The sequence below is a fragment of the Mesoplodon densirostris genome, chromosome 2, assembly GCF_025265405.1.
Source record: "Mesoplodon densirostris isolate mMesDen1 chromosome 2, mMesDen1 primary haplotype, whole genome shotgun sequence".
NCBI classification, from domain to species: domain Eukaryota; kingdom Metazoa; phylum Chordata; class Mammalia; order Artiodactyla; family Ziphiidae; genus Mesoplodon; species Mesoplodon densirostris.
In genome coordinates this window covers 88,134,371-88,161,334 of record NC_082662.1, presented here as the reverse complement: position 1 = coordinate 88,161,334, position 26,964 = coordinate 88,134,371, and the positions used below count along the sequence as shown (strand labels likewise).

Below are 26,964 nucleotides of genomic sequence, written 5' to 3'. Positions count from 1 at the left end.
TCAGAAATGTCCCTTGAAACCCAAAATATTGTTGGCAGAAGATGCCTGCCGCAGCTGAAGGCTAGATGCCATCAGGTACCTCTTTGCAGGCACCAGAGACACATTAGTCTTTCAATTGACAAGTTTGATGCCTTTTTACATATTACGTGAACTTAACTTTGCATAATAAATGGTGGAGGTGTAGAAATAATTTTTATGCAGGTCATGGCAATCTTTATCTACATAAGACACACTCCTGTAAAATTAAAGTTCTGCTCAAACAACTTTTGAGTGATGATTCACAAGAGAAAAGAATTCTAATTTTAGAATTAACTAGACCTGTCCATTCAGTAACCACTTTGGCTGAGAAAATTCATCCTCTTTATATTTGCCAGTATTATTTGTCTTTCAGAGATAAACAGAGAGAAAGGGAGGGAGGAAGAGAAGGAGAGAGACAGAGACTTTTTTTTAACATTTTTATTGGAGTCTAATTGCTTTACAATGGTGTGTTAGTTTCTGCTTTATAATGAAGTGAATCAGTTATACATATACATATATCCCCATATCTCTTTCCTCTTGCAACTCCCTCCCTCCCACACTCCCTATCCAACACTTCTAGCTGGTTACAAAAACCGAGCTGATCTCCCTGTGCTATGCGACTGCTTCCCACTAGCTATTTTACATTTGGTAGTGTATATATGTCCATATATGCACTACCACTCTGTCACTTTGTCCCAGCTTACCCTTCCCCCTCCCTGTGTCCTCACGTCCATCCTCTAGTAGGTCTGTGTCGTTATTCCTGTCTTGCCCCTAGGTTCTTCATGACCATTTGTTTTTAGATTCCATAGATATGTGTTAGCATATGGTATTTGTTTTTCTCTTTCTTGACTTACTTCACTCTGTATGACAGACTCTAGGTCCATCCACCTCACTATAAATAACTCAATTTCGTTTCTTTTTATGGCTGAGTAATATTCCATTGTATATACATGCCACATCTTCTTTATCCATTCATCTGTCAGTAGGCACTTAGGTTGCTTCCAAGTCCTGGCCATTGTAAATAGAGCTGCAGTGAACATTATGGTACATGAATCTTTTTGAATTACGGTTTTCTCAGGGTATATGCCCAGTAGTGGGATTGCTGGGTCGTATGGTAGCTCTATTTTTAGTTTTTTAAGGAACGTCCATGCTGTTCTCCATAGTGGCTGTATCAATTTACATTCCCACCAACAGTGTATGATGGTTCCCTTTTCTCCACACCCCCTCCAGCATTTATTGTTTGTAGATTTTTTCATGATAGCCATTCTGACCGGTGTGAGATGATATCGCATTTCTCTAATGATTAATGATGTTGAGCATTCTTTCATGTGTTTATTGGCAATCTATATATCTTCTTTGGAGAAATGTCTCTTTAGGTCTTCTGCCCATTTTTGGATTGGGTTGTTTGTTTTTTTTGATATTGAGCTGCATGAGCTGCTTGTAAATTTTGGAGATTAATCTGTTGTCAGTTGCTTCAATTGCAAATATTTTATCCCATTCTAAGGGTTGTCTTTTCATCTTGTTTATGGTTTCCTTTGCTGTGCAAAAGCTTTTAAGTTACATTAGGTCACATTTGTTTATTTTTATTTTTATTTCCATTGCTCTAGGAGGTGGGTCAAAAAGGATCTTGTTGTGATTTATGTCATAGATTGTTCTGCCTATGTTTTCCTCTAAGAGTTTGATAGTGTCTGGCCTTACATTTAGGTCTTTACTCCATTTTGAGTTTATTTTTGTATATGGTGTTAGGGAGTGTTCTAATTTCATTCTTTTTACATGTAGCTGTCCAGTTTTCCCAACACTGCTTATTGAAGAGGCTGTCTTTTCTCCATTGTATATTCTTGCCTCCTTTATCAAAGGTAAGGTGACCATATGTGTGTGGGTTTATCCCTGAGCTTTCTATCCTGTTCCATTGATCTATATTTCTGTTTTTGTGCCAGTACCATACTGTCTTGATTACTGTAGCTTTGTAGTGTAGTCCGTAGTCAGGGAGCCTGATTCCTCCAGCTCCATTTTTCTTTCTGAGATTGCTTTTTCTATTCAGGGTCTTTTATGTTTCCATACAAATTGTGAAATTTTTTCTTCTAGAACCGTGAAAAATGCCAGTGGTAGTTTGATAGGGATTGCATTGAATCTGTAGATTGCTTTGGGTAGTATAGTCATTTTCACAATGTTGATTCTTCCAATCCAAGAACATGGTACATCTCTCCATCTATGTGTATCATCTTTAATTTCTTTCATCAGTGTCTTATAATTTTCTGCATATGGGTCTTTTGTCTCCTTACGTAGGTTTATTCCTAGGTATTTTATTCTTTTTGCTGCAATGGTAAATGGTAGTGTTTCCTTGATTTCTCTTTCAGATTTTTCATCATTAGTGTGTAGGAATGCAAGAGATTTCTGTGCATTAAGTTTGTATCCTGCTACTTTACCAAATTCACTGATTACCTCTAGTAGTTTTCTGCTAGCGTCTTTAGGATTCTCTATGTATAGTATCATGTCATCTCCAAACAGTGACAGCTTTATTTTCTTTTCCGATTTGGATTCCTTTTATTTCTTTTTCCTCTCTGCTTGCTGTGGCTAAAACTTCCAAAACTATGTTGAATAATAGTGGTGAGAGTGGGCAACCTTGTCTTCTTCCTGAACTTAGGGAAATAATTTCAGTTTTTCACCTTTGAAGACGATGTTGGCTGTGGGTTTGTCATATACGGTTTTTATTATGTTGAGGTATGTTCCCTCTATGCCTACTTTCTGGTGGGTTTTTGTTGTTGAATAGGTGTTGAATTTTGTTGAAAGCTTGCTCTGCATCTATTGAGATGATCATATAGTTTTTCTCCTTCAATTTGTTATTATGATTTGCGTATACTGAAAAATCCTTGCATTTCTGGGATGAACCCCACTTGATCATGGTGCATGGTCCTTTTAATGTGCTGTTGGATTCTGTTTGCTAGTATTTTGTTGAGGGTTTTTGCATCTAAGTTCATCCATGATATTGGTCTGTAGTTTTGTTGTTTTGTGACATCTTTGTCTGTTTTTGGTATCAGGGTGATGGTTGCCTCGTAGAATGAGTTTGGGAGTGTTCCTCCCTCTGCTATATTTTGGAAGAGTTTGAGAAGGATAGGTGTTAGCTCTTCTCTAAATGTTTGATAGAATTCGCCTGTGAAGCCATCTGGTCCTGGGCTTTTGTTTGTTGAAAGATTTTTAATCACAGTTTCAATTTCAGTGCTTGTGATTAATCTGTTTATATTTTCTATTTCTTCCTGGTTCAGTCTCGGAAGGTTGTGCTTTTCTAAGAATTTGTCCATTTCTTCCAGGTTGTCCATTTTATTGGCATATAGTTGCTTGTAGTAATCTCTCATGATCCTTTGTGTTTCTGCAGTGTCAGTTGTTACTTCTCCTTTTTCATTTCTAATTCTGTTGATTTGAGTCTTCTTTGTTTTTTTCTTGATGAGTCTGGCTAATGGTTCATCAGTTTTGTTTATCTTCTCAAAAAAACCAGTTTTTAATTTTATTGATCTTTGCTATCATTTCCTTCATTTCTTTTTCATTTATTTCTGATCTGATCTTGATGACTTCTTTCCTTCCGCTAACTTTGGGAGTTTTTTGTTCTTCTTTCTCTAATTGCTTCAGGTGTAAGGTTAGGTTGTTTATTTGAGGTGTTTCTTGTTTCTTAAGGTAGGATTGTATTGCTGTAAACTTCCCTCTTAGAACTGCTTTTGCTGCATCCCATAGGTTTTGAGTCATCCTGTTTTCATTGTAATTTGTTTCGAGGTATTTTTTGATTTCCTCTTTGATTTCTTCAGTGACTTCTTGGTTATTAAGTAGTGTATTGTTTTGCCTCCATGTGTTTGTATTTTCTCCAGATTTTTTCCTTTAATTGATATCTAGTCTTATAGTGTTGTGGTCAGAAAAGATACTTGGTACAATTTCAATTTTCTTAAATTTAACAAGGCTTGTTTTGTGACCCAAGATATGATCTATCCTGGAGAATGTTCCACGAGCACTTGAGAAGAAAGTGTATTCTGTTGTTTTTGGATGGAATGTCCTATAAATATCAATTAAGTCCATCTTGTTTAATGTAGCATTTAAAGCTTGTGTTTCCTTACTTATTTTCATTTTGGATGATCTGTCCATTGGTGAAAGTGGGGTGTTAAAGTCCCCTACTATGATTGTGTTACTTTCGATTACCCCTTTCATGGCTGTTAGTATTTGCCTTATGTATTGAGGTGCTCCTATGTTGGGTGCATAAATATTTACAATAGTTATATCTTCTTCTTGGATTGATGCCTGTATCATTATGTAGTATCCTTCTTTGTCTCTTGTAATAGTCTTTGTTTTATAGTCTATTTTGCCTGACATAAGAATTGCTACTCCAGCTTTGTTTAGATTTCCATTTGCATGGAATATCTTTTTCCATCCCCTCAGTTTCAGTCTGTATGTGTCCCTAGGTCTGAAGTTGGTCTCTTGTAGACAGCATATATACAGCTCTGGTTTTTATATCTCTTCAGCCAGTCTATGTCTTTTGGTTGGAGCATTTAATATATTTAAATTTAAAGTAATTATCGATATGTATGTTCCTGTTACCATTTTCTTCTTGTTTTGAGTTTGTTATTGTAGGTCTTTTCCTTCTCTTGTGTTTCCTGCCTGGAGAAGTTCCTTTAGCATTTGATGTAAAGCTGGCTTGGTTGTGCTGAATTATCTTAGCTTTTGGTTGTCTGTAAAATTTTTAATTTCTCCGTCAAATCTGAATGAGATCCTTGTTTGATAGCGTAATCTTGGTTGTAGGTTTTTCCCTTTCATCACTTTAAATACATCCTGCCATTCCCTTCTGGCTTGCACAGTTTCTGCTGAAAGATCAGCTGTTAACCTTATGGGGATTCCCTTGTATGTTATTTGTTGTTTTTCCCTTGCTGCTTTTAATATTTTTTCTTTGTATTCAGTTTTTGATAGTTTGATTAATATGTGTCTTGGTGTGTTTCTCCTTGGATTTATCTTGTATGGGACTCTCTGTCCTTCCTGGACTTGATTAAATATTTCCTTTCCCATATTAGGGAAGTTTTCAACTATAAGCTCTTCAAATATTTTCTCAGTCCCTTTCTTATTCTCTTCTTCTTCTGGGACCCCTATAATTCGAATGTTGGTGCATTTAATATTGTCCCAGAGTTCTCTGATACCGTCCTCAATTCTTTTCATTTTTTTTTCTTTATTCTGCTCTGCAGTAGTTATTTCCACTATTTTATCTTCTAGGTCACTTATCCATTCTTCTTCCTCAGTTATTCTGCTATTGATCTCTTCTTGAGAATTTTTAATTTCATTTATTGTGTTGCTCATGATTGTTTGCTCTTTAGGTCTTCTAGGTCCTTGTTATCATTTCTTGTATTTTCTCCATTCTATTTCTAAGATTTTGGATCATCTTTCCTATCATTATTCTGAATTCTTTTTCAGGTACACTTCCTATTTCTTCTTCATTTGTTAGGTCTGGTGGGTTTTTACCTTGCTCCTTCATCTGCTGTGTGTTTCTTTGTCTTCTCATTTTGCTTAACTTATTGTGTTTGAGTTCTCCTTCTTGCAGGCTGCAGGTTCATAGTTCCTGTTGTTTTTGGTGTCTGCCCCCAGTGGCTAAGGTTGGTTCAGTAGGTTGTGTAGGCTTCCTGGTGGAGGGGACCAATGCCTGTGTCCTGGTCGATGAGGCTGGATCTTGTCTTGTGGGCAGGTCCACGTCTGGTGGTTTGTTTTGGTGTATCTGTGACTTTATTATGATTTTAGGCAGCCTCTCTGCTAATGGGTGGGGTTATGTTCCTGTCTTGCTAGTTGTTTGGCATAGGGTGTCCAGCACTGTAGCTTGCTGGTCGTTGAGTGGAACTGTGTCTTGGCGTTGAGATGGAGATCTCTGGGAGATTTTCGCCATTTGATATAACATGGAGCTGGGAGGTCTCTGGTGGACTAATGTCCTGAACTTGGCTCTCCCACCTCAGAGGCACAGCCCTGATGCCTGGCTGGAGCACCAAGAGCCTGTCATCCATGCAGCTCAGAATAAAAGGGAGAAAGAAAGAGATTTTTTTTTAAGTTATTATAATAAACAATAAGAAATAATTTTAAAAAATTATTTTAATGTAATTTTAAAAAGAAAGAAAGAACAACCAAACCAAAAAACAAATTCACCAGTGATAACAAGTGCTGAAAACTATTCCAAAAAAACAAACAAACAAAAAAACGGACAGAACCCTAGGACAAATGTTAAAAGCAAAGCTATACAGACAAAATTACACACAGAAATATACGCATAGACCCTCACAGAAAGAGAAATAGGGAAAAAAAAAAAAAAAAATATATATATATATATATATATATATATATATATATATCGTTGCTCCCAAAGTCCACCTCCTCAATTTGGGATGATTCATTGTCTATTCAGGTATTCCAGAGATGCAGGGTACATCAAGTTGATTGTGGAGATTTAATCCGCTGCTCCTGAGGCTGCTGGGAGAGATTTCCCTTTCTCTTCTTTGTTCACACAGCTCCCGGGGTTCAGCTTTGGATTCGGCTCCCCCTCTGCTTGTAGGTCACCTGAGGGTATCTGTTCTTTGCTCAGACAGGATGGGGTTAAAGGAGCAGCTGCTTCGGGTGCTCTGGCTCACTCAGGCCAGGGGGAGGGAGGGGTGTGGATGTGGGGTGAGCCTGCAGCAGCAGAGGCCTGCCTAATGTTACACTAGCCTGAGGCACTCCATGTGTTTTCTCGGGGAAGTTGTCCTTGGATCACGGGACCCTGGCAGTGGCGAGGTGCACAGGCTCCCGGGAGGGAGGTGTGGATAGTGACCTGTGCTCGCACACAGGCTTCTTGGTGGCGGCAGCAGCGGCCTTAGCGTCTCATGCCCGTCTCTGGGGTCCGCGCTGTTAGCCGCCACTCGCGCCCATTTCTGGGGCTCCTTTAAGCAGCGCTCTTAATCCCCTCTCCTCGCACCAGGAAACAAAGAGGCAAGAAAAAGTCTCTTGCCTCTTCGGCAGGTCCAGACTTTTTCCCGGACTCCCTCCCGGCTAGCTGTGGCGCATTAGCCCCTTCAGGCTGTGTTCACGCCGCCAGCCCCAGTCCTCTCCCTGCGCTCCGACTGAAGCCCAAGCCTCAGCTCCCAGCCCCGCCCGCCCTGGCCGGTGAGCAGACAAGCCTCTCGGGCTGGTGAGTGCTGGTCGGCACCGATCCTCTGTGCGGGAATCTCTCCGCTTTGCCCTCCGCACCCCTGTTCCTGCGCTCTCCTCCGTGGCTCCGAGGCTCCCCTGCTCTGCTACCCGCAGTCTCCCCCTCGAAGGGGCTCCTAGTGTGTGGAAACCTTTCCTCCTTCATGGCTCCCTCCCACTGTTGCAGGTCCCATTCTTATTCTTTTGTCTCTGTTTATTCTTTTTTCTTTTGCCCTACCCAGGTATGTGGGGAGTTTCTTGCCTTTTGGGAGGTCTGAGGTCTTTTACCAGCGTTCAGTAGGTGTTCTGTAGGAGTTGTTCCACATGTAGATGTATTTCTGATGTATTTGTGAGGAGGAAGGTGATCTCCAGTCTTACTCTTCCGCCATCTTGAAGCTCCTCCGAGACAGAGACATTTTACAAACAAAAGACCTGATGAAATGTTCAATAACCTCTGCAATCAGAGAGACAACATTTAGCAAGCACCTACTATGTTTCTGTGGGCCATGCACTTTGTAAAGGGTTTTTTGATTGAATCTTTCCAGTAATGCAAAGTTGCTTTTTACTATGTTCATTTAACAAAGGTAGTTTTACAGTTTTGAGAGATTACAGTTGAAATTTCTATACTGTTTGGAACCTGTTTGTTTTCTGAAGAAAGTTCCCTCATGCACATGAATACATTACCCACTTTCCAAATTAGATGTCTCCCTGTGGTTCTTGATCTCCTGAATTTTCCAGTATCCCTAGGAGGTAGGAAATTAGGCAACCAGCATTCATGCTGCTGTACTGAAAACGGTAAAGGAGAAAAGGAAAGGATGTGTTAGGTGCCTTTCCTAAAATCTCATAAATAGAGCAGGGTTACTGGAAATTGAATTTAGGACTCCTGACTTGCTGTTGCCTGTACCTCTGAGCACTAAAGACATTTCCACAAATTAAGTACAAAAAGGTTGGGCTAATGGGACCAAGGAGATAAATTCTGAAATTATTCCCTTTTGTGTTTGAATCTCAGAATGTTTAGTGTAGTTTTATTGTTTATTTAATTGATATTATTTCCATTAGTACTCTCCAAACTACCTTTTAAATTAGAAAAAGATGATATTATATGAATTTGGTTCTCTGCTAACTGACTTTTTTGCTAATTTTCATCATTCCAAACAGACCGATGTAATCTATATTAATTTAAATGCTGTGTTGAAGTGATTTTTGTAAAAGATTATATGGAAAAATCAGATGTGATACAAGAATAATTATTGGCTATTTGTTTTTTTTGTAGTCACAATATGGAGCCTCAGTTTCTGCCACGCCTGAACTACCCCTCTTTTATACTCCTATTGATCTGGTGGATATTAGTGTGGAAATGGCTGGATTGAAGTTTACAAATCCTTTTGGTCTTGCCAGTGCAACTCCAGCTACCAGTTCATCAATGATTCGTAGAGCTTTTGAAGCTGGATGGGGCTTTGCTGTGACCAAAACTTTCTCTCTTGATAAGGTAAGAAATTATTTTTGAAGTCATGTTTAAATATCTATCATGTATTTTAATTAGGGCATAAATATTATAATGGGAAGATTTTTCTGACCTATAAATAACTGCTATTAAACTACTGGATAAAACCTATTATTACAAATGAGTCTTTAATTTCCTTCTATTCCTTCTGTCCCATAGAGGTGGAATGGCATAGAGTTTTCATTGTGTTTTGTCTAAGAAGCGTCAAAAATATAAATACTACAGAGTGCCTATTTCATTTAATAATCACAAACTCACTTATTCTTATGTTGGCATTATTAATTGTTTTGTGATTTCTGGATGTATGTGAATGAGGACATATGCCTCAACTGAAAGTTAGAGAGACAATGAGTTTTATTTGCACATAATCCTGGAATCAAAGTCGTGTCAAAAAAAATCACTTATTGTAACTACTGGTGCTGGGAATAAGATTCTTCTTGAATTTTTAAATACAGAAACCTTTCCCCAAATACAATACCTGAGTTTAATTTGATATTATGACTTTGTACTGACAATGCAAGTGGACATATTTAGTAGAAAATAAACTGCATATTAAACTTCAGATTGATTCTTTAAAGTACAGAAAGCATATAAGTGAATGTTTTCAAAGTGGAATAATTTATGCAGTAGAGGGTTTCATCCTTATACGGTGTTGGATTAGAAAAAAGCAGCAAAATTTAACATTTTTAGGCCCTTTATTGATAAAATTGTAAATGCTACACCTATCGATATATTTAGTACTTACCAGTAGTTAGTAATAATTAATGTATAAGAATGTGTGAATCTACTGACTGAGAAAAGAGTATCATTATTTAAATCAGCCTTATCCTTAGGCAAAGAAAATAATATACAACAAATATGCCCCATCAAGCACATTCTCTTCTTCTTTCACCTCTTACTAGGATCAATAGCTGGCATTATTATGGCTAAAACATCACAGCTGTTTTATTCTGACAGCTTTACAAGATGCTATGTGTAAGTGTGATCAAGACTATCTAGAGAACCCTCAAAAGTTAGAAAACTAGTGCATGAAAAAGGAAGTTAAATATTTTTATGTTTAAATAGCTAAAGAGAGGTTTCTTCATAAATTGGCTGAATACTTAGAAATACTTTGGTTAAACAAAGTGTAAAAATAAACAACATATTGGATTTAGCTTTAGAATATCATTAATCCATTGTTTACAACCTTGTAGAATATTGACATTACATTTGTTTTTATTTCAATTCTTCCTTTAAGAATTACTTGGAAGCTATAACCAAATGTTTAATCCGTTGAGAAAAACTGAGTCTCTGATATCACTTAATGACTACTTTAGTTATGCTATGTAAAAAATTTTATATGTAAACAGAAATCGGTGGCTAATCAGGTATAAGGGAAGAATTGTAGGGGAAAAAAAAGTGTTTGCTTTGAACTTCCTGTTTGCTTACAAAAATTGAATTCTGATTAATCAGAGACATCTGTCTTTACTCTGTTGGTGACATGCATTGATTTGTGAAGCTGTCTCTTTCAATAACCTAAGAGCAGTTGCCTTTATTAGGATCACCAGCAGAAATAAATGTGGGAGCTAACTTCCTTCTGAACCTCCAATTTGAATTTAACCTACCAATGCAGAAGTCTGTGATGCTGGTTCAAAAGGAGAGTTATGGACAAATGCAAATTAAAGTTGGCACATAAAATATAATGACGGGGGTTTTAGGAAGCTCCACTTTACTTACATTGATGGTGCGTACAACAAAATATTTGTGCAAAAACTATTTTAAATGTATTTGTGCAGATTGTAATCACATAAATAACAATGCCACCTTGGGCTTATATAATTCTATTTTCAAAAATGACTTTTTGCCGTACTTGATTTTGCAAAGTAGTCATTTTGCTTCATAGAGATCTACTTCTTTTCGTTTTGTGTTCTTATAGTGTCTCTAATTAGTGATTAATTTTTTGTGAATTTATTATTGTCTTATGAGTTTTGTGCTTTCTTATTGGTGAAATATTGTGGTGTAAAACTCAGTATTATAAACACATGTTTTTCACAGCCTCTTCCTAAAGACATCTATTAAAGTATTATATGTACTATACATTTGTGTGGCATTATAGCATACCAATTTAGATTAGCCTTATTACAGTTTAGTATGCAATTTCAAGAGTCTACTTAAAATGTATTAAAATTCAGAGTCTTGACATTTGAAATTTGGATGCTCTTAATATGACAAAGGTTATTCTATGCAGTTTTGTTATCATATGAAATATTAATATTTCACAATACAGTTTTGATGAAGTACAATTTGCCGAGCTTGCATATGATAAAGAAATTAAATGCTTGCCAAGGGAGTTCAGTAAAAATTAGAGCCCTGCCTGAACATCTGCTGGAAATTTTATTATCCTGTCCTACTGACAGTGTGGCTCCCTCATTGTTTTTCTAGATTGACAGCTGAATATTACACTGATTTCTGCAGCAAATATGTTTAGGTGAAATTTGTTTCCCTTTTTTTATTTTTTGGGGGAGTTTGGAACACGCTTTGATTTTCATCCTATATATATATTTTTTATGCTCGACATTTGTAGATGCCAGATTGAGGTCTAATATGCTGTAGCAACGAAAGACCATTGACTTACAGTGAAATGCCAGTTGTTATCTCAGTAAACAGAAATATTATTATTCTTTACTGTGCAGTCTGTATAAAAGCTGTATGTGCTTTCTTTAGGGAGGCAAATGATAAGATTTTTAATGTCAAATATAAAAAGATCTATGTTTGCTTTTGTGTTAAATAACATCAAAGGTGGCTTTTATTAACTATATTTTTCCTTCCCAAATCAGACTTTCCTAGAGTGTCCCAAAATACCTAGCTTGCTTTTCTTGAGATTCTGTTTATGTGTTATAAGACAATATTTGAAATATCATGAAAAAAATATAATTATAACTTTTAATATAAATATATGTTGAGTTCAAGTTTAAAAAGGTAGGGGAGAAATCAATCTGTCAAGCTTAATTAAAGCTAAAGTGTCCTGACAAACCAGAGTAATGCTCTGTTTAACTGGGAATATTAGAAATTGTTTAGATTTCACATAAAATAATCTCCTGACCTGTTTGGATTATACTGATAAGAAATAGATAAAACACTTCATTTTTGCTGATTATATCATAAATTTTTTCTCATAGGTAGCCACATATTATATACTGCAAATATAGAATATCTAACTACAGGGTGCATATATCTTCATCACTACACAGATAAACTCAGAAGTGTTTCTAACTATCATAAATCAAATTCAAGCCTAAGCAGAAGTTCACTTCATTTATAAGCTATATATAGCTATTACAGTACACTTGTAATTTATTTTTAGTAAGAAAATGTCTTGAATGCATATATTTTGTTTTAATAAGTATCAAATAATTAGGTATGTAGGTGTACAAATAATGAGTCTCTCTCAACATAAAATACTGAAAACTAAAATCTGAGAAATATTTAAGGTTCTTCATTATTTCTTTGGCATCAAAGTATTGATTGTAACTGTTTGCATAAAATACAATCTTATACCACATAGCATGATGCTTAGTGTATAGGAAGAGTTTGATAAATGTTTCATAGATATTCTTTGGATAAATGAATTAGTAAATGAATACATAGATTTCTTGGCAACAGCATATTGAGTTTATTTTTCTTCTAGCCTTATGAACAGACAGTTAACACATAAAAAGTGGATTGTTCTGAGTATTGATCTCAATCAAGGGAGAAAAGGCCAATTTAAAATTTTCATATCCCAGGTTGCTTTTATAGTACATGTATACATGTCTAAAAATGAAAATGTCAGTGGAATTTCTAAATGCATGGATTGTACATTAAGATTTAGGTTGTTGACTAAGCCTTTAAAATGCAGAGAATTTTTGAGAAAACGGAATAAGTATTGTACAGTATTAGAATGGGAAATAAAAATTATCTGGCCAAATTATGTGTCAATAGTCCTGACAGAAAAAATGTAGCCTGTTCTTGAATGCCTTTAGTGACAGAACATGCTAGGTCTTTTAAGGCACTGCAGCCTGTTATAGCTGTAGAAAGATCTGTTTTAGATATGTATTCATTTTATTGTCCCCAAATCTTTTAAGGCACTGCAGCCTGTTATAGCTATAGAAAGATCTGTTTTAGATATGTATTCATTTTATTGTCCCCAAATCGGCCTTCTCATAAGTTGCATCCATATTTTATAGTTCTGCCCTCGGAGACATCATGACATAAATTAGTCTAACTTATTAACATAAATGAATTGTTGATTTAAAAATATGGTGTTCTTTTCTTTTTTTCCTTCCAAGTAAATAAATACTGTAGAGGAAGGCTAACAAGTATGGCGAGGCAGTGCCATCTAGGGAAAAGAAATTTGACCTGGGCAACAACAGTCTCTGTCCAAAGTTACTTCTATATCACTATCTTGAACATGTTGTTTGAAATTGCAGGTCGTTGTTATGATTATTATTTTTATACACATTACTAACTACCATTTATCAATTACTTAGAATGTATAGATACTGCCAAATACTTTTCATAAGTTATTCATTGAATCTTCACAATATCCCTATAAGATAGACAGTATAATTTTTTTAGATGAAATATAGCCGACCCTTGAACAACACGGGTGTTAGGAGCACCGACCCCCTGCAAAGTCGAAAATCTGCTTATAACTTTATAGTCAGCACTCCGTATTTGTGGTCCCACATCTGCATATTGGACCAACCATGGGTCCATATAGTACTGTAGTACTTAATTATTGAAAAAAATCTGCATATAAGTGGACGCAGTTCAAGTCTGCATTGTTCAGGGATCAACTGTAATAGTCTGAGAAAGCTAAATAAGTAGCCCAGGAGTTGGAACAACAATTATTTATTCACTCAGTTATGCACATTGGTAGTTTGGCTGAGCTCATATGGGGAGTTCTTCTGCATCACATGATGTCTGCTGGGCTCATTCATGCATTTGCAGTCAGTTGGAGGAATGCCTGGGGACAGGCAAGATGGCCCCACTCATGTGTCTGGTTGGAGTTGCTGTAATTGCTGAGATGGCTGGACCCTTCTCTCCATCTCTTCATAATCTCTCTTGTCTCTTGGTATCTCAACATCAAGGAGAGTATCTTGGGCTTGTTCACAAGGTAGCAGTGTTCTAAGAAGGCAAGACTCGAAGCTGCAAGGCCTTGCTGAGACCTCAAAAGTCACACACTGTCACTTCCACTGTACTTTCTGTGACAAAGCAAGTTACAAGGTACAATACACATGCTGTATTCAAGAAGTAGGTAAATACCATCTGCTCATTGATGGGAAGAACAGCAAAGTCATATCACTAAGGGGCATGCATACAGCATGGAAGGATTATTGCAGCTGTCTTTGTAACTTGCCCTCTGGTCACAATAATTCACATCCCTTCCACGTGCAAAATGCATCCACCCCATTCCAAGACACTCAGAATGTCATCCAATCATGATTTGGGGCTCAATGTCTATGATCTAGTGATCTGTATCAGGTCCTAACCCATATAAGGCTGTCCGGGTTCACCTTCACTTTATCCAGGATTCTGTGAAATAGAAAGACAAGTTGTCTATCTGCTCTACACCCAACATAAAATGATATGGTCATGAGAACCACAGCAGATACTCTCATTCAGGAAGAGAAGAAATGGAAGGAAAATAGCAATCACTTGTCCATTGCAATTTTGAAATTCAGTTGTGCACATGTTGTCAGTGCCCCTTACTTAATTAAGATCCAGTTCTACTCTCTAGTAGTGGTTCCCTAATCCATTGTTCCTATCCACTATTGGCCCTAACTTCTGGGATCTTGCTTCTGTCCTCTGAGTTTTGTTTTGCTTTGTTTTGTTTAGAAATGACCACTGATGGTCCATGTTGGCAGTGGAGTAGCCTTTTCAGCCTGTTTCTGACCATAGAAAGTTAGGAATCCCTATTTCTCGCTTTATTTTGAATTATCCCATTTAGTCCTAGGTCATAGTGATGTCACCACAAAACTCTCTTAAAAACTTTTCGGATCTGTTAAGGGCCGACTCCATGCCCCAAAGCCACATCCATAAGTCTTTTTGAGACAGACTTCTCTCCATTTTGAATATGTCTTGCTGCTGTGGCACAGTGTCCTAAAGATTCTTAGAATCGATATTGTCTACTTGAAAGAATCTACTAGGACCAGATTGAAATCTTTGTAAAGTCCTAACAAAGTATCATATAGCAACACTCTTGATGTGACCTTTACCCCAGGGTCATTTCTTACTTGGAAAATCTTTTTCCTTCCAGGAGAGATGAAGTGTGAAGAATAGCTTTATTTTCCAACATGGCAAGTCCTAGGCTCCTTTGCTTTACTGACTCTAAGTTTGCTAGCAGTCAAATATGTCCTTACTTGGCTCTTTTCTCTCTTACAGTACCTTACTATCCTTGGGCAGAAACACTCAACTGACACTTTCAGCATTCTGTCTAGAGATTTCTTTAGTCAGATCCACAAATGCATTATGTACATTTTCTATCTTCTGAATGATCACCAGTGACATTCTTGCCACTTGTTCTGTCACTGCGTAATACAGGCCACTCTTTTTTTAAAAAATTAATTAATTAATTAATTTTATTTATTTATTTGGCTGTGTTGGGTCTTCGTTGCTGCGTGCAGGCTTTCTCTAGTTGCGGTGAGTGGGAGCTTCTCATTGTGGTGGCTTCTCTTGTTGCGGAGCATGGGCTCTAGATGCTCGGGCTTCAGTAGTTGTGGCACATGGACTTAGTTGCTCAGTGACATGTGGGATCTTCCTGGACCAGGGCTTGAACCTGTGTCCCCTGCACTGGCAGGCGGATTCTTAACCAGTTCGCCACCAGGGAAGTCCCAAGGCCACTCTTTTCCCAGCCTCCAATAGCAATTTTCACACTGTGTTTTAAGCCTCCACTAACATTCTTCCAGATTACTAACAGACTACTCTTGAGTTTTCAAGAGAGGCCTCTGCCTGCCTCTCAATCTGAGATCCGGTGCTGCATGTTTTCGATTTTAGGCTAGCAGATATTTCTGTATCATTTATCTGTTGCTGTATATCAAACCACCCCACAATTTAGTGGCTTAAAGCAACAAGTAATCTGCTCTTGATCCTATAGTTTGGTAATCTGGTCAGGGCTCAGTTGGGTAAGCCTTTTTTGCCCCATGTGATGTTACTTATTCTCACTAGCGCATTTGTGGCCAGTTGACAGAATGCTTGGTGGCTGGCTTGTCCCTGATGGCTTCATTCACATGCTTCAGTCCTCAGACAAGACCCAGGAGCATGGAAATGGCTCTACTCATCCAAAGGCTTAAATTTACCATGGCAGGTTTTGAACCAAGGTCTGTTTGGTCTATTTCAGGCTCTTTGCTCTATATGATGCTGTTTCCTAATTTATCCTCACTGGACTTCATTACTTTATGTCTAAAATGAAGGCAGTTTGACTCCATCAGTGTTTGCAGTTCAGCTGAACAGGTGTACTGAGGGCTTCCCACTCCCTGCTTCAAGCAGAGTGGCACTTAGGATTTTATGTCTATTTTGGTTCTATCTACCATTTCACTGAGAGAGAGAGAGAGAGAGAGAGAGAGAGAGAGAGAGAGAGATTGATTTATTAAAAACCTCTGGGAATCCATTGTCATGAAAAGCCAATCTTCCTGTACCATCCTTCTCCAGCCACCCTGGCCATCCTTCTAGTCCTCCAACATGGTAGGCTCCTCCAACTCTTAGGCCCATTTTGCTTGTGTTTGCTCTGCTTGGAAGGCTCTGCCCTCAGCTTTTTATACAGCTACTCTTGCTTCCCATTCAGTTTTCACATCAAAAATTCTCTCCTCAGAGAATTCTTTGCTGACCACTCAAAACTCATTCTGTCTGTCCCCCATTTCCCTGGTTGTTTTATCTTCACCGTGCTTGGCACCATATGAAATTACCATGCTCTTAATCATTTATTTATTTACTTGTATATTTTCTGTTTTAGCCATTTGAAGTAAGCTTCATAAGAAGAGAGATGTTATCTTTCTTGTTTGCTACTGTATGCCCAGTGCCAAGAACCATGTCTGGCAGATAGGAAGGATGCACTACATACTTGTTAGATGAATGAATAATTATAGGATTCTAATTTAAACCACAATTCCACATGACAGCTCTTCAGTTACTTGGAGACAGCTCTCATGTCCTATCTGCAAGCCTTGTCTTTTTCCTTTTTAAATAGTCCCATTTTCCTTCCCATAATAAGGTTTGCAGACTTTTCACCGTGTCGGTTGTCGGTTCTCCCATGTGGATTTCCAGAAACTTGTTTCAATCCTCATTATCTTAATTGAGAGGAAGTTGCCTACATTTGCACAAATTGCCAGCACCTATGAACCAGACAAAAATCAGGACTAACATTGTCAGGACTATAAATGCAAAAAATAATATTTAAAGATGTTAAGAAAAATTTCACAAATATGATACATAATTATATTTTAGAGCCTAAGTAATTCTCTTTGGATTACAATACAGAAAATCACAGTTTACTCTTATAACTCCTTTTGGAAGGCCTTATGAGAAATAAAGGTCTGGATTTTTAAAAGATTATATCAAAACTAATATATTTTATTATTATTAAGTTTCTACATTACTTTATCATGAAAGTCTATGAAACAATGAATGAACAACATTCCATTGCATTATTTTCACTGCTATAGTTCTGGCTTTAAATTTAGTACATAAATAGGTTTTTTTTTAATGTGTAGTATTATTCTCCTATTGTATATCTAACTATACATTAACTAAGGACTATAATTATTTAAACACATTCAATATAAGCTTTTCCTCTGGGAACCTTTTTTTCCTTCTTTTTTGCTGTACGCGGGCCTCTCACTGCCGTGGACTCTCCCGTCGCGGAGCACAGGCTCCAGACGCGCAGGCTTAGCGGCCATGGCTCACGGGCCCAGCCACTCCGTGGCATGCACGATCCTCCCGGACCGGGGCACGAACCCGTGTCCCCTGCATCGGCAGGCGGACTCAACCACTGCGCCACCAGGGAAGCCCCCCTGGGAAACTTTTTAACATGCTAAAACCATAAGTGATTTCTGTGTAGTAATAGTTTGATTTTCACTGGTTAGTTTCTTTAATTGTTATTTAGATGAACTGTATTCGTAATTTTGACTGAATTCATAATTCATAAAATTGACTCACCCTCAGATTATAAAGAATGGGTTTTTTAAAAGGCTACAGTTCACACGTAGTAGTCTTAGGGGAGATTTCATCCAAATGTTCACTTCAAGACTGTTTATCAAGCTCTTCTCTGAAGCAAACTTGATCGCTTCAACAACAAAAGAATGTGTGTGTGTGCTTGCATACCCATTTGTGTGTACACTTGCAATAATGAAGCTAAGTCTTGCAAGTTAGAATCCAATAAAAATACTCCCTACCTCTCCCCAAAGTTCTAAATGAATAATTTTCAAGCATGCCATGTATGCCAGGCTTAGTTTGTTCAGTAAAATACAGATTATGATGTTTCCAAACAGGTTGACATACTTCTAATATTAAACATAAATCTTTTAATTGTAACCAAAGTAGCATTTTTAACCAAGTATATTATTAAAGTTATTTAAATTGTTCTCAAAATTTTTTGCCTTCTATTTCACAATTTGGGCTAGTCGACTATGAAAGAGACCAATCAATTTTCCAATATAATTACGTCTTCACCTCTTTTCCGTTTCAGGCTGCGATTTCACACTTGTTAATTAGTTAATCATTTTGGTAGAGTGGACAAGGTGAGACTCAAATAGGCTTTTTAATAATATAAATTGATGTGTACAATTTTGATCTGGGTTAGCTGGTAGAGAACCTGACTTGTAGTGGAAAATACCTGTCATTCAGCTCCTTTTTTCTTAAGCAACTAGTGTCAAGGATAATGGAAAAGTCTCATAATTATGGCTAATGGAAATTTCCTTAGAGTATAGTCCTGCTGTTGGGAAACTGATTTTACCCTCATCCCGTCTCACTTAATTTTTTTGAAGATTTTAAATTTAACTAGTTGAAAAATCTCCATATTCTGGGAATGTTTGAATGATGCAGTCTTGGTTGAAATTAAGATGACTTGAATTCCATAATACCATACTTGGCTTTGTATTTTCTCTATTGATTTTTAACAAGATTCTAGTCATACTACATAAAGATAGTCTTTAACTTTCATTTAAAAAAAAACTTTAAATATAAAAGCCAGTGATTAGCTCACTGTCAAACTTTTATTAAAGCCATACCTACATTGGCTATTTTGTTATAAGAATTTATTCAGTTTTAAATTGCAGTTCTATTTGTGTTCCTTTTTCTTAGGTGACTTGCGATGAGCTTCATGTTCAATATTTGTCACTTCACATTCACCACTATTTCTGAAATAAGGTGTCACTAGATGCTTAAGGAAGTAACTGTTTTTTTAGAGAAACATTCAGCCAAACTTTCTTTTCATACATCAGTTACCTTTACTTACCCGACTTCCCCATCTGCTTCTTTCATTTCAGCTAAATCCCTGCCCTTTTCATCCTGCTCTGCTTATTCATTTGCATGTTTTCCCACAATATCCCATATGTTTGGAACAATTTATCATTAGCTTCTGCCAAATTCACTCTATATTAAAGTTAAAATTTATCTAAAAGTGTCATAAGTGTCACTTTTAGGTATATTGACTAGACTGGATGTATTTTGAGAACTGTTGTTGTCTTTATATACACTTTTTTTTTCTCATTCACTCAGACATTTGTTAGGCACTGACCATTCATATGGTGTGCATGTGTGTGTGTGTGTATGTGTATAAATGGTTTTTGCTCTACAAGATTTAAACTCGTTCAGAATATACAACAAAAAGATGCAGGAAGACCGACTAAATGTTGACATAAGGCAGCAGAGATTCTTAGACTAAAAATGTTACTTCAAAAGCAGTATTTTCCTCAGTTTTTTAAAAAGAAAAATGACTTCACATTTGAGCTGTATCTTTATTCTAGGCAGAAAGGATAGCACACGGACATCCATGGTCTTGAGAGTGCCAAGCATATTTAAGATTCAGCAGCTGAATCTTAAGTAAGATTCAGCATAACGCATCACAGGGTGGTATAAGTATCTGTGGTGACTATGGGAAAGGCCTGTTAGGCTGGGAATTTAAATGTGATTTTATAGACAACAGGGAACTAAAGAGGTTTTAAGTAGAGGAATTACATAATTCAATTTGGAAGTCACTATTAATCATGATGTAACTCCCATTCGCCATTTCAGTAATGACTTCCACTTCCCCCCAACACAGTCTCTTTTTTCTGATTAATCCAGTCTAATCACAAGGCTTATGTTTGTATCATCTATACCTTATACTTATAGTATACATCTATACTTCTCTAAACCTTTGGTAAAACAAGACCAAAATATCTGTTTTCCCTTCTTTATGGTATTCTAGTGAAGATCAGTTTGAATTTAAAAAAAATTGTAAAAATGATTTTCTAACATGTGCAATACCGTATCAGTAGAGTTGTCATTATTGTTACTACAATCTGCATGCCGAACTAAAACATTAATATTTATGTAATCATTTTTTTAAAGCATAGAAAATCACTATATTTTTGCCCTTCTCATTTAAGGTCTTATCTCCACTAGTACCACCCACATCTAAGCCACCATCATTTCTCACTGAATACTATGCCAGCCTCCATACCACAGTCTAAGTGCTCTCTTACAAACTAAGTCATATCATGCCCCTCCTTTGCTTAAAACATTCTAATGGCTTTCCATAGCCCATAAACTAAGATCCAAAATTCTTGTACAAATCGCTTTATCATACATATAGCTCCTGCCTGTCTCTCAGACCTCATCTCAATCTACTTGTACCAATGAAGCTACATTAAGCTACCTCATCTCATTCTACTTGTACCAATTAAGCTACAGCCACAATGGCCTTTTCTAGTTTTCTCCAATGAGCCAACCTCATTGTCACCTGTTGCCTTTCACTAATTGTTCTTCCTGCCTAGAATTTTTGGGCCCTTACATTCAAAAAGAAGAAAGAAAAAATCATTGCTAATGGGAAACTGTAAATAATATAGGAAAAAATCTATTGTAATAAGTACTTTATGTGTATTGCAGTTTATCAGATAACAGAAAATATAGATGACAACTGACCAATTAAACTGTGAAGGAATGGTCACATATTCTTCTTTTCTGTTCCTTTCAAATAGCAGAAGATTTGTGACTTTTAAATCATTCAATAAAATTTGTCTTTAATATTTCTGAAAAGCAAAAGAGATAAAGAATTGCTCTTTCTTATAGCTGTTGGAATATCATTAGTTGCCAATCATAAAATTCCCCAAAAAAGGAAAGGATTTTATAAGGATCAGAAATTGCACTGCAAAGAGCAGTGGATGTTATGTAACATACATACAGGCTCAGAGAAAAACATTTTTAAAAACGCTTTTTTCATCTAAACTTAATAAGTATTTATGTAAATGTTAAAACACCAAGCTGTGATTCCTGATTTCTGAACCTGTTTATAATTCACTGAAAACTAGAAAATGCTTCCCAACTCTAGAACGCCTTCCATCAGTTTGTATGGGGTTTGTGTCTATAACTGTTATTAACATTAATAGGATTTAATCGCGTGGTTCTCTTACACACAGATCAGAAAATTCACTCAAATTATTATAGGCATAGTCAATCATGGAGCATAATTCATAGTACATGTAATTTGCAGTGTTTCACATTAAAACATGAAATAAAACATATTAAGAAGTTGCCGCTATAGCCATTTTTGGAGCAAGTACTTAAAGTATATTTAATATTGAACTTTCAGTATTAAATAAAAGACAAGTTTATAAGCAGTTCAATAATTGGACAGACTACATATTGATTTTTTCCTTTGTTATATAATATTACCCACTCCTCCATCCAGAACCATGTCATACCGGGTTTAGGAGTGCTAGAAACATGGTCGCTGTTGTGTATTGGAATGTGGAGAGACGGAAAGGCTGTCACAGCAGTCAATAAGATCTGAGAGGTGTTGACTAATTGCCTGCTAATTACACAGTAAATTGTCTAATTAAGCTGATGGTTAATTAGGGTACGCTTGCACAGCAGTCTTGTGGAATTTGTGTCTGATGTCTGGGAAGCAGCTTGTGTAATTGGCAAACTGGTAAGGACTGGCAGAGAACATGACTGGAAAGCTCATGCCAGTGGATGACAGAATAAGGATTTTTGTGGAAACAAAGGGGTTTTCATTTTTATACTGAAAGTTTGGTTTCAGTTCTGCAGCTATTCTGCAGTGAGCAATTGAGAAATACATTTGAAGCCTAGATTATGTGAGCAAAGGAAGGCTTAAAATGTGCTTCAACATGTTAAATGTGCTGTTTGCTTGGCATTTATCAGCTCTGATACACTATATCATATTATATTAATATACACATTGTGTTTTTACAGTTCCCCCTTCTAACACATGTTATTTGGAGTTCATGTGCAAAAAAAAAAAAAAAAAATTCCATGCATCTAAGGGGAAAATGCCTCTTTTATGAAAATATGAGAAGACAACAAATATGACTGATTAAAAGACATTAGAAGTAAGAATTTGGGGTTATTTATTTATTTATTTATTTATTGCGGTACGCGGGCCTCTCACTGTTGTGGCCTCTCCCGTTGCGGAGCACAGGCTCCGGACGCACAGGCTCAGCGGCCATGGCTCACGGGCCCAGCTGCTCCGCGGCATGTGGGATCTTCCTGGGCCGGGGCATGAACCCCTGTCCCCTGCATCGGCAGGCGGACTCTCAACCACTGCACCACCAGGGAGGCCCTAATTATTTAATTTTTAATTTATGCTTCACCAAGAACCATAAAATATTAGACATACTACAGATACGTTTGTATATTATTTTAAGAAATAAAAAAATTTTATTTGTAATGGGAGAATTTCAGTTTTATCATTTATACAATTTTAACACACAAATGGCTTTTGCTTAAATTTAGTAAAATATAAGAACAGAGTACTTCAGTATTGAATTACATGTATTTCATTTCTGAATGCATGTGAGTACTGTTGGAGTTATAACCTGCAAAATGTTAGTGCCTTAAAAATAGAAGATCTAGAAGTTTGTTTTGTTGCTATTTTGTTCTTTATAGCTGAGGAAGTATAACTTTTCATTTCAGAAAGTTATCTATGGTTGAAATACAAACATGAAAATTCTCCTTGTAAATAAACTAAACTAATCCACTGAAGAATGCAGGCCCTTTATAAATGAAGTTAGGTATACACATACATCTCCCATTTAAAAGAGACCTGAATACAAATGATTGTTTCTGCTATTTGCCTCTAGATTCCAACATTTTTGAGGATTTTGAAATAAGATTTTGAATAGAACTTTAAGTTGCAGTTGAAACAGAGGGTCACAGATGCATAATAAATCTTGGATTTATACTTTTATGTTAACGAAGAAAGATAAAATTTTAAGTGTTTCAAAACAGATTTCTGAAAGATTAAGGTCTTGATTAAGTTATAGTGTCAACATTTTTTTATTGTTTTCTTAGCAAATAAAATGCATGTGTGCCTGTGATTAGATGAATGTGTATGTTTTTTATTCTCACTGTTTTCCGTGGAGGATTTGAAGTTGTGTGTATGCTATATGTTTTTAAATAGAAAGAGAGAAATACACTTTATATACTCTGTAAAATATCTTTCAATTAGCATTAACCTTGGAGATACATGCAAGGTAAATGAAAATATTTGCTATTTTAACACAAAAGGTGTTTTTCAACCTGTCTTAAAGCAATACCTTAAATTATTAAGTCACAGATATTAAAAAAAGGTGTAGAATGAAATATTCTTTATTTCAAGGGTAAAGAAAAATCATATTCATTCCATTTGGAGTCTTAGGTTATGAAGTCTTTATAAAGAAATTATGTAAGATAGAAGAAAAGTGAATTTATCAAAGGAATACAAGGCTAAACACTGAAATTGCTTATTTAAAGGTATATCTCCTGAGGGAGAAAAATCAGATAGAGGTCAGTGTTGCAACTCCAACCATTCTACATTTTGATCTACTCAGTTTTTCATTTTATTCCTTAGAGAGTAATATGAAAAGTTTATTTATTGTAAGTGATATAAGTTTGCATAAGAAGAAATCACGTATATCTGTCTATCATTGTTGATAAAGTTTTAAAGAAGAATTTTTACAAAACACAATCTTCAAAAAAAATTCCTCATTTACATATAAATTTCAACGTTTTTTCTATTAATTCAAAAGCTAGATAATTTCCATTTATATATAGCTATCATAAGAATAAAGTATATATATGTATATCATGAGATCATATAGTTATCTGTTGAGAACGTATAATACTTTACTTTGGTCTAAGTATATTATATAAAATATGTATATTTATTATATATGTATATATATGTGTGTGTGTGTGTGTTATGTAATCACAGTTTTTTTTTAATTCTTTGGAAAGTTTTATCCCTGAAATTAAAAAAAAGAAATACAATATTTAGCAACCTTAGCTATCAACCTCATTCTAGAATTCTTTCCTTTTACAATTTATATATCATAAATTTCACTCTTTAAAAATATGTATTTCCACGTTTTTTAGTGTATTCACAGAATTGTGTAACCATCAACACTAATTAATTTCAGAGCATTTCCATCACTCCAGAATAGAAACTTTATACCTACGAGCAATGGTTCCCTATTCCCCCCACCCTCCAGCCCCTGGAGACCACTAATACACATTCTGTCTTCATGGATTTGACTATTTTGAACATTTTATATAAATGGAATCATACAATATGTGACCATTTATGTCTGGTTGCTTTTACTTAGCATGATATTTTCAAGAGATCATCCATGTTGTAGCATGTATCAAAACTACATTCCTTTTTATGGATATACTAACATTTTGTTTATCCATTCATTAGTTCATGAATATTTAGAGTCTTTTTCTACTTTTTGCTTATTATGAGTAGTATCTTCTTGAACATTCATGGATAAGTTTTTGAGTGTATTCAATTTTCTTGTGAATATACCTAGGAGTAGAATTGTTGGGTAAGACGGTGACTCTGTATTTAACTTTTGTTGAATCACCAAACTTTTCTCCAAAATGGCTGCACCAATTTGCAGTGCCACCAGCAGTGTATGAGGTCTCTAGTTGCTTCACATACTCACCAACATTGTTGGTTGTCTTTTTTTTTTTTTTTTTTCCGGTACGCGAGCCTCTCACTGTTGTGGCCTCCCCCGCTGCAGAGCACAGGCTCCGGATGCGCAGGCTCAGAGGCCATGGCTCACGGGCCCAGCCGCTTCGTGGCATGCGGGATCCTCCCGGACCGGGACACGAACCCATGTCCCCTGCATCAGCAGGCGGACTCTCAACCACTGCGCCACCAGGGAAGCCCGGTTGTCTTTTTTATTATAGCTATCAGAATGAGTTTGAAGTTGTTTCTCATTGTGATATTCGCTTCTAGTATAATTGATAACTAAATAATAAAAGTATGGAAGCCTAATAATTGCCTTAATATTCTTTTTAAAATTAATTTTTATTGGAGTATAGTTGATTTTCAATGTTGTGTTAGTTTCTGCTGTACAGCAAAGTGAGTCAGTTATACCTATACATAGATCCACTCTTTTTTAGATTCTTTTCCCATATGGGTCATTACATATATTGAGGAGAATTTGCTGTGCTATACAGTAGGTTCTTATTAGTTATCTATTTTCTATATAGTAGTGTGTATATGTCAATTTATTTACAAAACAGAAATAGAGTCACAGATGTAGAAAACAAACTTACAGTTACCCAGGGGAAAGGTGGGGGAGGGATAAATTGGGAGATTGGGATTGCCTTAATATTCTTAATAACATATCACCATAACAACTAGTTGTCATAACTAGCAGTTAAAATAGCTGCCATTTTTCACTCTTTTCTTTTGATCTAGGAAGTGCGATCATCAGGAAAGGCTTATCCACTTCCACTGGAGGCATGACATGAGAGCAAGTCTTTCTGAAAATAAGAGTTTAGGGTGGGAAGTAGAAGGCAACCTGTAAAGAATAGCCAGTTTTTATGGGTCCCCGGCCTTTGAGAGACAGTGTTACAGGATGTCATATGTTCAAAGAGTACTCTCTTACTGTTTGGTTATTTATATAGTTCAAGGAAATGGATAAGTGTTCCAAGCTATATTATGAGCATAACTTAACTAAATTAGAAACCTAAGGAGAAACATTTAATACACTCTAGATAGCAAGACTAAAGAATATCACTCTAGGAGTCTGGAGCAAATGTTTTTCTCTGCTCTCTGCTGCCATACTTGGTACTTTTCTCATTCTATGCAAGAGGGGGAGGATCATTGTATTCATTCCACAAGTATTTATAAGCTACTCTATTTCCAAGTGCTGTATGTGGACCCTGAGGATAGAATGGTGAGGAACATGGCAAGGAACATCTAGTCTTCATGGACTTTACAGGAGCATTCTACTGGAGAAGAAATGGTATTGGCCCAAGGTTGTAGACTGAGTAACGTGAACCTATATAAAATGTATAAAGGAGACTGCAGCAGCAGACTTGGTGACTGATTGCATGAAGCTAGAGGTGGGGAGGGACAAGGCAAGAACGACTCCTGGATCTCTGACTTGGCAGCTGTTTATGGTTGCCCCATTCATAAAGGAAGTGAAGATAGGAGGAGAAAAACATGGTTTCTGTGTTCTGTGCCAGTCACTGAAGTAGGACTTTTCAATAGCAAAAGAAAATTGTCAGTGGGCACTTTAATTCGCCAGCTATAATTACTTTAAATATTTGGAAGGAAAAGGTCACCCTGCTAGAAGAATTGCAGTTATTAAAATTGAACTGAAAATGTTAATAATTTTTCAGATGAGATATAGGTACTAATGTAGAGTTTGAAAATTTGAACTCAATTTAATTATTCTAAAATTAGATCTAAAACTAACATCTACAGGGGAAAAGTTAACAGAACAGGTTGTTAAATCAATATGATTAATTAACTTGATATAAATAACTTGAGTATTGCTATGTTTATCTGTAAATCATTTATCATGGTACCACCTGTAAAAGAAAATCTTAATAATAATGATAATGATGTGTGTCATCCTCCCACCCATCAGAGGTATCATGACAAATTGTTAACAAACTGTCTTACAGCACTTCACAGATTCAAATGCTAATGTAATAATAATATAATCGATAATAATAAAATCAACAATGGAACAAAAATCTTTGATGCAGCTTAGGAAGGGAAATTTATTAAAACTTTGAGTTCACAAGTGGAT

General features: G+C 36.2%; 1 protein-coding gene across 1 annotated transcript in view; it reads left to right on the top strand.

Moving 5' to 3' along the window:
• DPYD (dihydropyrimidine dehydrogenase) overlaps positions 1-26,964 on the top strand; it is an 820,949-nt gene that overhangs the window by 420,997 nt on the left and 372,988 nt on the right. Inside the window, exon 13 of the mRNA XM_060090168.1 lies at positions 8,462-8,677. Within this exon, the coding sequence (XP_059946151.1) occupies positions 8,462-8,677 (216 nt within the window). The remainder of the gene's footprint in view (positions 1-8,461; positions 8,678-26,964) is intronic.